At 32.6% G+C, this 15,496-nt stretch overlaps 1 protein-coding gene across 1 annotated transcript in view; it reads right to left on the minus strand.

The window, feature by feature from the left end:
- HOOK1 (hook microtubule tethering protein 1) overlaps window positions 1-15,496 on the minus strand; it is an 86,758-nt gene that overhangs the window by 43,875 nt on the left and 27,387 nt on the right. Inside the window, exons 5-9 of the mRNA XM_077149476.1 lie at window positions 14,124-14,256; window positions 11,073-11,140; window positions 9,915-9,977; window positions 8,894-8,977; window positions 1,288-1,454 (exon numbers count right to left, since the gene is read on the minus strand). Coding sequence (XP_077005591.1) covers window positions 1,288-1,454; window positions 8,894-8,977; window positions 9,915-9,977; window positions 11,073-11,140; window positions 14,124-14,256 — 515 coding nt within the window. The remainder of the gene's footprint in view (window positions 1-1,287; window positions 1,455-8,893; window positions 8,978-9,914; window positions 9,978-11,072; window positions 11,141-14,123; window positions 14,257-15,496) is intronic.

Consider the following 15,496-nt stretch of genomic DNA (forward strand, 5'->3'; position numbering starts at 1 on the left):
AATCCTAGAGTTTGGAAAAGTAAAGGATGAGAAGAGACTGGAACATTCTGTTGAGCCAGAAAGAAAGTGTTCAAAGAATAAAGCCAAAATGTTAAAAGGATATGTGGGCCAATCTAGGACAATCTGAACATCAAAATGATGAAAGCAATTAATTTATAAATCACTGAATAAGAATACATTACTAAATACAACGCATGATCCCAGAATGGATTCTGGACTGAGGAAAAAAATAGGTAAAAAATAGGTATAAAAGACTCTGAGACAACTGATGGACTTGAATAGATTTGTGGGTTACATAATATCGTTACCAAATTCCCTAGTTTTGATCATTCTACTATGATGATGTAAGAGAATGTCCTCGACCTTAGGAAATATACACTGATGTATACAGGGGGTAAAGCAGCATGTCTCCAGCTTACTCTAAAGTGGGTTAGATAATATTATTATATCAATGATAAATTCCCTAATTTTGATCATTCTACTATAATTATATAAGAGAACGTCTTTGCTCTTATTAAATACACATTGAAATACACAGGGCTGTAAAGAAGCATGTTTCCAGCTTACTCTTAAGTGGTTTGGAAGAAAATGCCTATCTATATGACTGTGTTCATACAGAGAAAGATAATGTAAATGTAGCAAAATGTAAAACAACTATTGATTCTGGGTAAAGAGTATAAAGTAATTCCTTGTATTCTTTTAACTTCTTTTTGTAACTTTGAAATTACATCAAAATAAAGTAATAAAAAATATATACAGTACAATTAGAGTGCCTACCCTCAGGGTCTAAGGGTGAAAAGCTCAGTGATCAACACTCAGGCAACAATCAACATATACTAAAAGCATGAATGTGTACATTTTTTTAAAAGAAGAAATATAAAATTGAAGTGAAAAGCATCTCCTTAACTTCAGATTTACATTTTTGTCCACTCATTTTCAGGCTTCCTTTCCTATGTAAAAAACTCCCTGTCTTCTCCATCCCTTCATTCACCCCTGCTGGCTTCAGCAATCACTCCCTTATATGAACGCCTTTAGTTCTTACCTGCAGTCTTCATTTGTTCCTTATCATATACTGTTTTGAAATGTTTTATTTTTATATAGTATCCCACTTGCCTAACTGGATTGTAAGCACTGTGAGGGCAAGAACCACTTATATTATCTGGTATCCTTAGTAGCTTATAGTACCCTATGTATGTTTAATAATGCTTAATAATTAGTTCTTATGATCTTTTAGCTACCAGTTTACTAGACAGAACTCTACAGAATGACTTCTACTGAAAATGATACCTGAAGTTTTCTTCCTGTAATTGTTCTAGTTGTAATTGTGCTTGAAAATATTTTTTTGCAACCATTGTATTTGGATCATCAAAAGATCCATCCAACTGGTCAAGTTTTTCATTCATCATCTCATTCTCAGAAACCAGTGAATTCTTTTCATCTTGAAGTGCGGTCACCTAGAGAAAAAATCCACAAATATAAACACTGATAGCAAAAAGCTCTGAGATGTGAGTTTGAAGTTCTGATTCTAATTCTGACTGAGTCATTAAGTACCTTGGTCAATAGGAATAGATAATTTATAAGGTTCTTTCCAACTCTGGAATTCTGAGTCTATAAGGTTGGGTCAAACAAAAGAAATCAAAACAGAGTAAGGATATCTTTGAAATGTGCCTGTCTAAGTTCTGGGAAGAAAATATTTTGAGACCTCTAAAATTTGAAATATCAATAAACTTCAAAAAAATCATCTGTTCCCCCCCTTTTAGGTAAAAACTAATTTTCAGGATGTCATGACAAAGTAAACTAAAACATACATGTAAGCATAAAGTTATTTTAGGTTCACAGTAGAAAATTATCAATCATACATCACATATTTGGGGCGGATCACATTTGGTTAATGAATCAATAGCAGAAAGCTAAACTGTAACCATTTATACACTGAGGCTTTATGATTTAAAACCAACAAAAACATGTTACTTTAGAAGCACATCAAATATCAGCCCTGACAACACTTTTTTTTTTTAACTCATACCTTTTATACAAACAGGATTGGTCCTCTGGTTCTATTTCTTTTCAATTTAAAAACATCCTTAGAAATTTATGGCCAAGGGTGTGACCTTTCGTAAGACCAGAGGTTTACATGTGCTTTTATTAAGAATTAGTTTGATAATAGGGGGGAACAAAGGCTAAAATAAGTTGTGTAGATTGAAATACTAGTGGTCAGTGAGAGGGAGGAATAAGGTATATGGCATGTATGAGCTTTTTCTTTTCTCTTTCTTTTGCTGGAGAGATGCAAATGTTCAAAAAGATGATCATGGTGATGAGTACACAACTATGTGATGATATTGTGAGCCACTGATTGTAACTATGAGAAAAGTGCTTGTATGTTTGTTTGTTGTTCATTAAAAAAAATTTACAGATTAAAAAAAAAGAAGTGGAAATTCAAACATGTTGGAACATTTAGAACTTCTTATATTCAGGCTCTCCATTTTGGGGGACAATTAACCAATTAAAGCCAGTTCCCATTTTTAACAAGGAATTTTGTATTTCTTTTTATTTAAAATTTTCCTTCATTGTGCTCTCAATTGAATTACTTTATGTATGTAACATTGGATTTGTTTTGATGTTACATAGTATTCTCTGATTTTATTTTTATTTTCACTGTTTATATCACTCTGTATTTCATTAAGAATTTTCTCAACTGATAATTAAACCATATATATAAAAGCAATAAAAGTATAAGGATTAGTTATGCAAAAAAATTTTTTTTCCTTCAAAAAAATATACCTTTGCTTTTTCTCCTCACAACAAAATACCCATTAATGTCACTGTCATAATAGAATGACTAACAACATTTATTTATTCTTTTGAGAACTAGCATCTCTTACATTATTAAACTGAAATGGTGATTTCCTACGTCAATTTATTACGCTGAGACAGAGAGTTTAGAAAGTGAAGAACAGACATGAAGAGTAGTAAAGTAAAGGAAAAATCTCTGAGTGAGGATATGTGATTTTTTGCACTAAAGGGGCTAAAAGTTTGCGTATATGGGTAATGTTCAGCAGATATTCAGGGGCTACCACTTTCACTACTAACATCTGTGCATATAATAAAACTGCATATATTATTTTGAAAATACTTAGAAGAACATAGTGCTGGTTTCAGTCTATTCTGTATCCCAGAAAAGCCATGTCCTTTAATCCTCATTCAATATTGCTGAGTGGGAGCTTTTTGATTATCCATGGAGATCTGGCCCACCCAATTGTGGGTGGTAACTTCTGATTAGATGGTTTCCATGGAGATGTGTCTCCACCCATTCAAGGTGGGGTTGCTTACTTGACTTAAGAAGGAACCATTTTGGAAAAAGCTTTAGAGCCCACACAGCCAGAGAACTTTAGAGATGAAGAAGGAAAATGCCTCTGGGGGAGCTTCATGAAACAAGATGCCTGAAGAGAAAGCTAGCAGAATTTGCCATATTCATCATGTGACTCTCCAGTTGAGAGAGAAACCCTGAATGTAACTGGCCTTCTTGAACCAAGGTATCTTTCCCTGGAGGCCTTAGATTGGGCATGCCTATATAACCTTGCCTTAATTTGGATATTTTTACGGCCTTAGAATGTAAACTTTCTACTTAATAAATTCCAAAATTTAAAAGCCAAAAAAAAGAAAAAGAATTAGTTTGAAGAAAAGATGACTGTCATGACCTCCAATATATTATTGGACAAGTTTGCTATTTATATTTGCAATAGGTATAATTAATTCAATCTAGTTAAGTGTATGAAAATATAAATTGACGCAGTAAGCTAACAATGAGAAAGTAAAATCAAGTGATTGCCTTAAAGTATAGGCATGCTACATAAACTGTTCTCCAAACAAGAAATTAAAAAGACTAGGGAACCCACCCCTAGATAAACCACACCAAGGAAATAACTTTCTGTTTTTAAATTCAATGTATATATCCGTTCCTGCCATGCAAACGGCTTAGTAACTATTATCTGTCATGTACAATTCTAAGTGATTCAAATAGAAAGAATAATGAGTTTTGTCCTCAAGATTTTATAGTAGACATATACATAAAGGAAAATGTTCAGGAGAGCACTGCATTCCCCATCTGTCCCCCAAATCTTCATCCAGATCACTTTAGAGGAAAATGTCAGAGGAAACTGCATTGACTTTCCAACTCAGAGCTGATCACTTCTGGGCCTATTATCCAGAGCAACTCATTTGGAAACTCATTCTGCCCACATTACTCTCCGTCCTCCCCCACTACTTCTCCCCCTCCTCTCTCTTCTTTCCTCTCTTTTTCTTCCTTCCTTCCCTAAATAAAATAAAATAAATAAAAGGAAAATGTTCAAGGTGCATTGATAGAAGCACACTAAAGGGTGGTGATGGGGGGCACAAAGCAGTCTATCTAATTCTAGCTTGATGGTAGGGGCTATCATAAAAGAACTGTTAGAAAGTAACTGCCTTCAGTCTTCAAAAGTGGGTATGAATTCTCTAAGAAGAGGATGAAGAAAAAAATTAGTGTTTTAGCATGCTGTTGAGTGATAGTATTTTTCAAAGTATGGTTCCAGAGCTGCCTTCATCAGAGACGTGTGGCAAGGAGTCAGGGGATAGGGGTGGGGGTGGGGTGTTGTTAGACAAATATCTTGGACCCACCCCAGATCCATGACTTGGAATCTCTGGCAGTGGGGTTCTAGACATCTTTAACAAGCTCTCCAGAAATATATATTTTAGGGATTGGTGCTACACATGCCTCTGTCCCTCTCTATCTTTCTGAGCTATTTAAGATATAGAAAAGTTCAAAAAAAACCCTTTTTTTTCTTAATACCACTCAGCATTAATCATTAACATTTTGTCATGTTTACTTACTTAAAAAAAATATGAACTTCTTTAGGAGTCCCACATGATTCTCAGGCACATTACAGTTTGAAAACCAATGCCTTAGAATATGAACTTGTACAGTGATGATCAGGAATGTTTTTTCTCTAACACACTATAAGCAGGAGTAATGGGCCACTACTAATGCAGTAAGTAAAGGAAATCTAGCTACTAAGTAGGTGTTATAAAAAATAATTGGAAGAGGCAGAAATTAAAAGCCACTGGCTATGAGTTGCTTGCCCTAAGTCTCCATAATCTTTTAGGCTGGAACATGATATCAAAGGTTCTTGAAACTTCACATCAAAACCACATGTGGAGTTTTTTTGTTTTTTTTGTTTTTTTTCCAATTACATATACCCAGGTCTTCCTCCTAACTTCTTAGGAGGAACTGAAGAATTAGAATTTCAGTTGTCTCAACACTAATTCGGATTCAGGCTTAACCATGTAAATGGATTCAAGTTTCAACACCAGATCTCGCACCACAGAATATACATTGTTTTTTGGGGGGGATTAATATTTTTACTAGCTGAATTGTGTCAACAAGTAGTTTTAAGATGGGCTCATCTGAGCTTTTCATCTGGGTTTAATACTGTTTCTCTGCCTCACTTTTCTGTAGGTATTTCTGGCATTAAAGTAGTAGATGGAGTCTAATTTTCAATTTTATGGGCAATACACCTTTTCTACCTGAATGTCTAAGGAGTTATTTGTCTTTTATGCTTCAAGTACAATAGTTTAACTAGGATAAGGCTGGTCTCAAACATTATTTTTGTCTTCGAAACTAGTTTTTTCTGGAACACGGTATGCTCTTTCAATATTCACCTTCAATTCATTTTGAAGTCTCATATTTCTTAGTTGTGTTCTGTTACTCAGATCCCTTTATCTTTTTTTTTGCATGGGCAGGCACTGGGAATCGAACCTGGGTCTCAGGCATGGCAGACAAGAACTCTGCCACTGTACCACCATTGCCCACCCAATCCCTTCATATTTTTTAAAGATATGTATGAATATATGCACATATATGTTGGTCTCTGTAAACACCCACATATTGTCATTAATCCAACATTTAGCACAGTTGATTTCCACAGGAGCTGCACCATTCTACACTTCCACCAAGAATATACTAAGAGTTCCAATTTATCTCCGACACTTATTTTCCATTTTTTAAATAATAGCCATCTTTGCGGGTGTGAAGTGGTTATCTCTACTGTGGGTGTGATTTGCATTTCCCTAAGAACTAATGATGTTGAGCATCTTTTCATGTGTTTATTGGCTATCTATGTATCTTCTTTGGAGAAATGTCTATTCATGACCTTTGTCCATTTTTAAATTAGGTTGTCTTTTTTTGGTTGTACTATAAAAGTTCTTTATATATTGCGGATATTAAGCCCTTATCTGATACGCAGTTTCAAACTCTCTTCTCTGATTATGGAGGCTGTCTTTTCACTTTCTTGATAATTTCCTTTGATGCACAGAAGTTTTTAATTTTGATGAAATCAAACTATCTATTGTTTCTTTTGTTACTTGTATTGTTGGTGTTGTATCTAAAAATCCACTTCTGAATCTCAAGTCATGAAGTTTTCCCCTTATGTTATCTTCTAAAAGTTTCATAATTTTAGCTCTGATATTTAGGTTGTCGATCATTTTGAGTTGATTTTTGTATATGACATAAAGGGTCTAACATCATTCTTCTGCATGTGAATATCTACTTTTCCACTCTCTTTATACTTTTCATTTACATTCATTGTGACATCTTGAATCATTCCTTTGTTAGTCACCTGATTTTCAGCTAAGTCTCTTCTGTTTCTGCCTATTTCTATTTTATTAGTACTACAATATTGTTGTTTTAGGATCTCAATGTTTCTATACATCTTTAATCTCCTTTGAAATCTCATTTTGTTGTTTTATCATCTATTCTGCTTTACTAATGGGTTTTTATGAAACTGTTATTCAATAAGAAGCAAAAGTTGTTTTCTAAGTTGGGCTATTGTCTCTTACATGCTCTCTTGTCTTCTAACTTTTGGGTTTAATCTGTAATATGTCTACATAGATGGAATGCCATTTTTCTTTTCATCTTGTTCATGCTTTTCAGCTGAGAAATGTTATCTGTTCCAATGCAGTGGCTGACATCTTGGCCACCCTTTCTCGACTGTTTCTGATATCCAGTATATCTTCTCCTCTAAGCCATATTTGGGACTATTTTCTCTCGATATGAGACTATAGCTTTGTGAATGTTGGCAGAAGGAATGGAGATCAGTTGAAATAATGTGCAATCTTTTTACAATATCCGTACTATGCTCTGATTTCTTAAGTTGCACTATGTTTCTTATCCCAGGATGGTGGGAGATATATCCTATACTCCTGGGAAAATTTTGTTCTTGATTCTATATAACAAATTTATCTGTGCAGATAATTGAAGGTTAACGCTTATATTCTAATACTGGAATTAAAATCCCAAATTTTGGGATTTCTGTACTTTTAACTAAAACTATGAGATCACATTATCTTCATTATATATGACAAACACTTAAATCTTGAACATAGAATTTTTTATTCTTTAATGAATAAGAATTTCTCATAAAACTGTACAGAGATCCTACATGTGGTGGCTGATATCTGAATTAATCATTTGTTCTCCATCTGAAATATTCTGGAGGATTCATATGATCCCAATTTGAAAGAAACACATCTCTCATGTGCAGAGATGAGTATGTCTGGAATAGATGCATAGGAGAACAGGTAGAATTTCCCCTATATTTGAGGTATTTTCTTTGTTTAAATACAGATGACTGGATTTCAAGGACCTGGATTCTAGTATTGCCAGTGTCCTATGTAGCCAAGTGACACTGCAGAAATCACTTCTAGATGGCACTGTTTCCTTATTTGCAAACCTCTAAGGGTTAGACACATTCACTACTTAGCTTTATCATTCTAGATATTTACTAGCATTATCTAGCAAAAATAATGCACAACCCTACTTCCATGTCCTCACACTTTTCAGAAGGTCAACTATTTAGTTCATTATTTGAAAAAAAAGGGGGGGTATACACAGCATATTATGTAGGCATATTAAACTTTTTGCATACTTTTTTCAAGACAACACACACATACACACTATAAAACATATATATAGGATGATGCTACAGTGGCTCAGTGGCAGAATTCCTGCCTGCCATGCCAGAGACCTGGGTTAGGATTCCTGGAGCCTGCCCATGCCAAAAAAATCAAACAAAACACATACATAGTGCTATGTGCCAGACCCTGGTGTGAGTGCTTCAGCTATATTAACTCATTTAATGTTCACAGCAATTCTGGAAGATATACATTATCATTACTTCACTTCTCAAAAGAGAAAATATAGTGCAAAGAAATTAAGTAATCTGCCTAAGAGCAAACAACCAGCTAGTAACCTGGCCACCTTCTGGATCTAGGTAGTCTGGTTTGACAGGGGACCCCTTAACAACTGACTATTGCCACTCATACCAAGAACGTTTATTTTGCTGACATGTATATGTATATGAACATGTGCATATATAACTTCTCTCTACAGATATGTGTATATGGGAGAGAGAGAAAGGAGGAGAGGACAGAGGAAGGGAAGAAAAGAGGGTAGAGAAGGAGAACACATCTGTTTATTGAGTGTCAGACATTTCTAAATATTTTCATGAATTACATCATTTAATACCTACAAACACACTATGAATTACATACTTTAATTTCCTCTTTTTACTAAAGAGAAAATTGAGGCATTATCTTACCAGTTGAAATTCTACCATCAACAGACTTATTTTCTCAAAATATTTCTTTTGGCAGAAGGGAGTAGTTAGGTTATCAATATCCAACTTTCAGAGAAAAATAATTATGAAACTCATGTTTGAATATCCGAACCTATAACAAATCCTTTTAATGAACTCATCATGAAATGAAACCCAACCTCCAAAACAGTTTACTTATCAGTTAAAATAAAAAACATTTATACACTAGAAGAGAATTTTTTTCAGATCAGGCTTCTTTTCCGCACCTGCATATCTAGTTCTTGGCATCTTTGTCTCAACTCTTCTTTTTCTGCTAGTGCTTCCTGAAGTTCTTCCAAGGCCCTTTTAAGCTGTAATATAAAATGTCCTAATTTGTAGTAAACCATCTGACACAAATTGAAAAACATACTTTTCTCACTACACACATATATACTGATATTGGAGATTACTTTTTAAAATCTACCTATTAACTAAAGAGCCTGAACTTGTCTTTGCATAAATATTTATATAACCCTATTTAAAGTGTCCCACAGAAAAAATTTTATATAAATTCATGTGAAATATTTAAACAAAAAAATATTGGGGGGGCATAATTTAATTTCAGCAAAGAAAAAGTTTTGAAAGAATACAGCATGTTTAAATTAAAACAAATTATTTATTGAAAACTTTTAAAATTTAAAATACTTCTTGAGGTATCTGGTGACACTCATGAAGAAAATGATGTTCAACATATCAATGACAATCAAAATATCTGATACATTTGCCTCTCTTTGCCCACCTTCCTCTATATTTCAGATGGGGTTATTCATAGGAGAAAGCTTTTCCCCTCTTGTAATACAGTCATGTACTAGAACCAGGGAAAGGAACCTTGAGTATAGGGTCTTTAAGTTATTTCTTCAATAGCAGAAGAAATGATAGTGACAAAAATTATATTACCTTAATGGATAAATTAAAAGTCAGTTTAGTTTTTCTTTAATTGTCTACTATGTAATTGTTTAACCCCAGAGCATCGGCTAAATAGGTATCACAAATGTGAGAAGGAAACTTCAAAGCTACTCAACTCTTCCAACATGATCACAAAATCTCTGGGGACCAATATACCATTTGCTTTCAGGAAGGAATATAAACATAACATTTAAGTGCATCTGTACAGCAAAATAAATGATGCAAATTTCATGGAAGAAAATACTTTTGTATATGCTCTGCTATGTAAGCCATATGATAGTAATTGGCAAAGGAACTGTATATATCATTTTCAACATTTTTTTCACATACTGAAACACTTACCTGTTGCTCTAATTCTCCACCATCATCATTTGTAGGAGAGCTCATTGTTTCTTTACTCATCAACTAGGAATTAGAATAGTTAAATTTAATACAATAATGCGATGTTTCTACAGTAAAATTTCTTGCCTTAACTTGATGACCCCTAGCATACTTTTTAAATAAAAATTTTATTAGAGGTTTAAGGTCAATAACAATATTCAAGCATTATTTTATTGAATACATTATAAGTAAATTGTCTTCTAAATATATACATTTAAAATACTTTTGTACAAAAAAATTAAAAACCAAGTTTTAGAAGATGAATTACTTTATAAAATTGAACACATTGAATAATACAAAAATGATTTCCTCACAACATATATATTAACACTTTTAAGTTACAACTTTTGAAGATGTGGCAAAAATTCCTAATTTGAGAAGTCACCTTAAAATTTAGGAGTTATAATGACAGAAAACAATCCTGTGAAATAATTTTTTGCATCTGAAACACAGATTTATTTATAGGCATGGCTTTGAATTCAAACCAACAATGCAAACCCAGAGTACATAAATTACTAAAGTCCTATATGATGTCACTCTCTAAATAATACCTACTGAATTTTGCTTTTTCTCATTAATCCTTCACCTATTTTCCTTCAGGTCTTCTCTGCACTCCATGGCATCCCTGTTTTTTTTAACCTGAATTTAAGAATCAGTACAATGCTGCAGGTACTCTGAAATCTTCTGGCTCCACTTAGGTAGATTTGCTTGAACCCAAGTTACTTAGTTCCAAAACCTAAGTATCACCACATTTCCTGACAGATCTAATGTTCTGAAACTTCAACTGAAATATATGCAGCTTTGAAATCTCAGGAAAGATTGTTCTTACTGGCAGAAAAAGAGAAGAAATTAAAAATAAAGAAAACCATATATGCAGAAGTTGTTTATCCTACTTAGAAGTTATTTAAGGAAATTTGATAATTTATCAACTAGTTTTTAAAATAAAGATAACAAAATTAGCTTAAAAGGTCTTTTAAGATATTTTGTAAAAAGATGATACTTTAGCTAAAGATAAGCAAAACTGCTCTGAAAGGAAGTTTATGCAAGTAAAAATGTATACCCATAAACTTTATGTGAAAAGTTTTACATAATTAGGTTTGTTAACATGATATGACTTACCTCTTGAATAGCAGTCATAACTACATGCTGAACAGACTCTTCCAAGGTCATTATATTTTGAATATGTTCTATGATTTAAAAAAAAAAATCTGAAAAAATCTCTTTACTCATAGTACCTTACCCATCGAACTAAGAGTAGAAAAATTTATTTACTACAGTTAATTCTTTACATAACTACATTATTTGATACTAAAACAAATATATCCACTGAAAACAAATAAGCAGTACAGAAAATATTTATATATATATTTATTTTTATATGCTTTCTTTTTCCTAAAGAAGGAAACCTCTAGTTTTCTTATAAGGAAGCGAAGGAGGAAAAAACACAATCTTAAATTAATTACAATTTCTTCCCTTATTTCTTCTTAAAATATTCTTGTTAAATATTACTGGACGGATTCAAAAACATTAAGTGAATTTCTAAAATCTTAGGCCTAGAAAGTTTCATTTTATTACCTACTTAGTTCATTCTAGAAAAGGTTTCAGACAAGAGAATTATACAGCTTCCTTTTAAAACCTGTTCAAGCACTCACTAACTCTCACTGTATGGAGATGCTTATACCTTACCACAAACACATATGCACTAAAGTAAGGTAAATACATCTCAATGAGAAATAAGGAACCATGAGAAAGAGTCCTTCATATATTTTAAAATTTAAATCCACTTAGACTGTCTGTTCTCCAGCTGAACAATTTTCCAAAAATTCTAAGGATTTATTTTCTAATACTTTTATAATTTTAATTATTCATTTGAGAAACTTCTAAAAGTTCTTTAAATCCTTTTAATTGTGAACCCAAGAACTGAAAATAGATTCAGATATATTCTGGTATACACCTGACTGCCAAGTGGGGGTAGGGGAGAACTAATTAGAGAAGGGACACGAAATGGATGGATTCCTTTATTTGGGTTTTCTGATAATGGAGTATTTCACATCTGCTGAAACCCTTGCTAAAAATAAACTTTCTTCCCCACCAAGATAAAAGTGCTGTTATCCATACTAGTTCATTCTTTCAAGACTGAGATTGTTGTAGTACTTTGGAATCATTTTGATATCCTACTTCAAAATACAAAGGTGTGAAAGCTGTTTCATATCCTAGATAGGTGTGTGTGTTTCTTTATTTAAATTAAAAAACTGATAGGTTATTTTTTTCTACTAAATACTGAGAACCCCCATACACCTCCATAGATAAACTCAATTAGATAATCCTGAAAACGCAAGGAAATTTTCTTATATTTACTACTTGCTAATGTTTTGGTTATATATCCAGGAACCAAAAATTCTTTTAAAAATATGAGGATAAAATTGCTAAGTAATGCTTACAGCTGTAGTGTGAAAATACTACATATCACATAAAAATTCATAGGATGCAACAAAAATATTAATTTAAGGGAAAATTATAGCTTAACATTTCATAGTAGGAAAAAAGGATGGCTAAAAATTAAAGAACTATGTCCAGTGTAAGACAGTATAAGGAGCAGCTGATTAATTCACAAGAAAATAGAGGAACAAGATAAAAGATAAAATTAAATAGAGGAAAAAAAAAATTCAAGCAAAGCCAAAACTTGGTTCTTTGAAAGAAAGACTAATAACACTGATACATCTGGTAAGATTAGTCAAGGAAAAAGAAGTTACAAATAACCAGTAGGAAGAAACAGAAAACAAAGCATTAACAGAAAAAATAAAACAATCACAATTTTAATAGAAAATCACTAGATTTATAAATGAATTAGTAGTTGTCAATTTGTAAACATTTAAGGCAGTTTTAACTTTCTATGAGCAATGTCCTTCCCTTTATTTTTTTTTAGTGTGTTGTATGGTGGAGTCACATTTCATTCTTTTTTCCATGTGAGTATCCTATTATTGCAGCACCATTTACTGAATCGTTTGGTTTTATTGGTTTCTTTGTTTGTTTATTTTGGGAAATGCACGGGCTGGGAATTGAACCCAAGTCTCCAGCATAGAAGGCGAGAACTGTACCACTGAACTACCCTCACACCCCTATCCTTCACTTTTATAAAAAATTCAATATATAAATCTTTGGCATCTATATGTGAAAAGTAAAAGCCTATGGAGAAGTATTGCCTTGCACTAAAAAAAACAGCAGCAAGTTAATAATAGAGGGGATTAATATTAAAATTTCCTGATATCAAATTCTTTCCATTTTTTCACTGATAAATTACAATCAGTTCCATGTATTTTATTTTTCTTTCTGAATTGTGTTCTTATTGAATTTATCCTCTCATATGCATCTGACATTAATCTAATTAATTTATCTAATTAATTAGAAGACATTAATGTTTTCTAAGGTGCTGGCTTGAAGTATTTTGCAAACTTAAGCACCCAGCTTTCTGTTTTAAAGGTGATGTACTAAGACCAATTTTGACCAAATCGTACAAATAACATCAGCATCAATAATCTCACCACCTGGAATGATGTCAACCTTGAGGGAAGCAAAGCTAAGTCTGTTCAGTTCATAATTTAATTTTTTACATGCAACCAAAATTAATTTTTTTTTGTACCCTGCAACACATAGGTCGCTATATTTGGATATACCAATATAATGATCCAAATTCCTTTTATATCAGACAGGTTATTTGAAGGATACATTGGATAGGTATTATCTTTAAAAGAAAGAAATATCATTTGAAGAAGGCTGAATTTACAATTTAATAGCTGCATATTTATTTATAAAAAATTTTATACTTAAGATTTTATGTCACATATGAAATAGATAATGTATCAAATCAATAAGTGAAATTTTTCATTGAATACCTATTATATACCAAGCACTGAATATATAAATTAAACTGAGTTATGAATTAAAATACCTGCATTTTAACCACTGAATAAAAATCACAGAAATCAGGTTCAAATGGGATATTTCAGATATGTGGCTTTTTAATGGAAGATGTTACCTGAATTCATTTCTTCTGGCTTACATTTCAGGGAACTGTCCGCCAAGTATAACAGCTATTCTCATGCTATTCTATATGGCAACGTAGGTTGTTTCTAGAAAATAGATATCCTTAAATGATTGAAATTCACTTACCTTGCTTCTTTTCACAGTTGACCGCACAACCTAAAATAAGCTGGAGCAACCTCCCAAGTTCAACAGGATTTGTACATTCAGTTATTTTGTTTAAATCAGGAATAAGTTCTTCAGAAATCTGCTGCCCTAAAAACTGAAGTATCAAAACAATAAATTTAGATTACTCATTTAGGTAGGCTAAATGAAAAAAAATTAAAGCCTAATTCCTATATGGGATTAACTATATTTGATTTATTACAAGGGAAATAAATTATAAATAACTTCAAGAAAAGACTCAGATAAGTTAATAAATGACAGAATAATTGATTAAAACTAGAATATTCAAACAACCTGTCAAATTTTGAGTAAACAACCAAAAGCAGAGAAAATGGCTTTCCAAATAGTCTTTGATGCCACTGTCAGGGGAAAGGATCATTTAAGGGGCCCTTTTCTGATCTACCATGACAAATCTTATGCTTTTCCATACAATAATGACAGCTTTATAAACCAAAGAATATACATAATTTCTTGATAAATGAGCAACTCTTAGAGAATCACAATACAAATTGGCATTTTTTTTTACAAGTAAACAACAAATATAATCTTTCCTGGCCTTTTCTTTCAGTATTTTTAGCTTTTTGCTGGCACTGAAAAAACTTAAAAATAACTTTTAGGTATTAATAAACTGATAAATTTTTCAGAGAATTCTTCAAATTCTTTGGAAGAAATTACAAGTTTAATCGTGTGACATTACTAATAGAAATAAAAATTCCTTAATAGCAAAATCAAACCAAAAGCTTCCAATCATTAAACAATAAGCTACCTGACAAAGGGTTTTCTTATATCAAATAACCCTGCTATAGAACTTTTTATGATGCTGAACGAGAAAAACAGAGTAATGTACTAATGTAAATTTAATACTACTTTTAAAAAGCATTTTTCCCAATTCACTTGTACAAGCATAATCTTACAATATATGTTTACTGTTGTTTACAATGGAAAGATGGCAAAATAAGAGAATGCTTTAATTGAAAGCTACTTAAATTTAATTAGAAAGTCTACATTATTTGAGCCCTCAATCTTGGGATTTGTTCATATGAAACTTATCTCCACAGAGGATAGGCTAAGCCTACTTAAGATTAGGGCTAAGAGTCACCCTAGAGACCCTCTTTTGTTACTCAGATGTGGCCTATCTCCCTCTCAACCAACTCGGCAAGCCAACTCACTCCCCTACCCCTCTCTACATGGGACATGACTCCCAGGGTTGTATAAGCCACCCTGGCAACATGGGACAGAAATCCTACAGTAAGCTGGCACTCAGCATCAAAGGACTGAGAAAAGCTTCTTGACCAAAAGGGGGAAGAGAGAAATGAGATAAAATAAAGTATCAGTGG

Source organism: Tamandua tetradactyla, chromosome 2 (genome assembly GCF_023851605.1).
Source record: "Tamandua tetradactyla isolate mTamTet1 chromosome 2, mTamTet1.pri, whole genome shotgun sequence".
Taxonomy (NCBI): domain Eukaryota; kingdom Metazoa; phylum Chordata; class Mammalia; order Pilosa; family Myrmecophagidae; genus Tamandua; species Tamandua tetradactyla.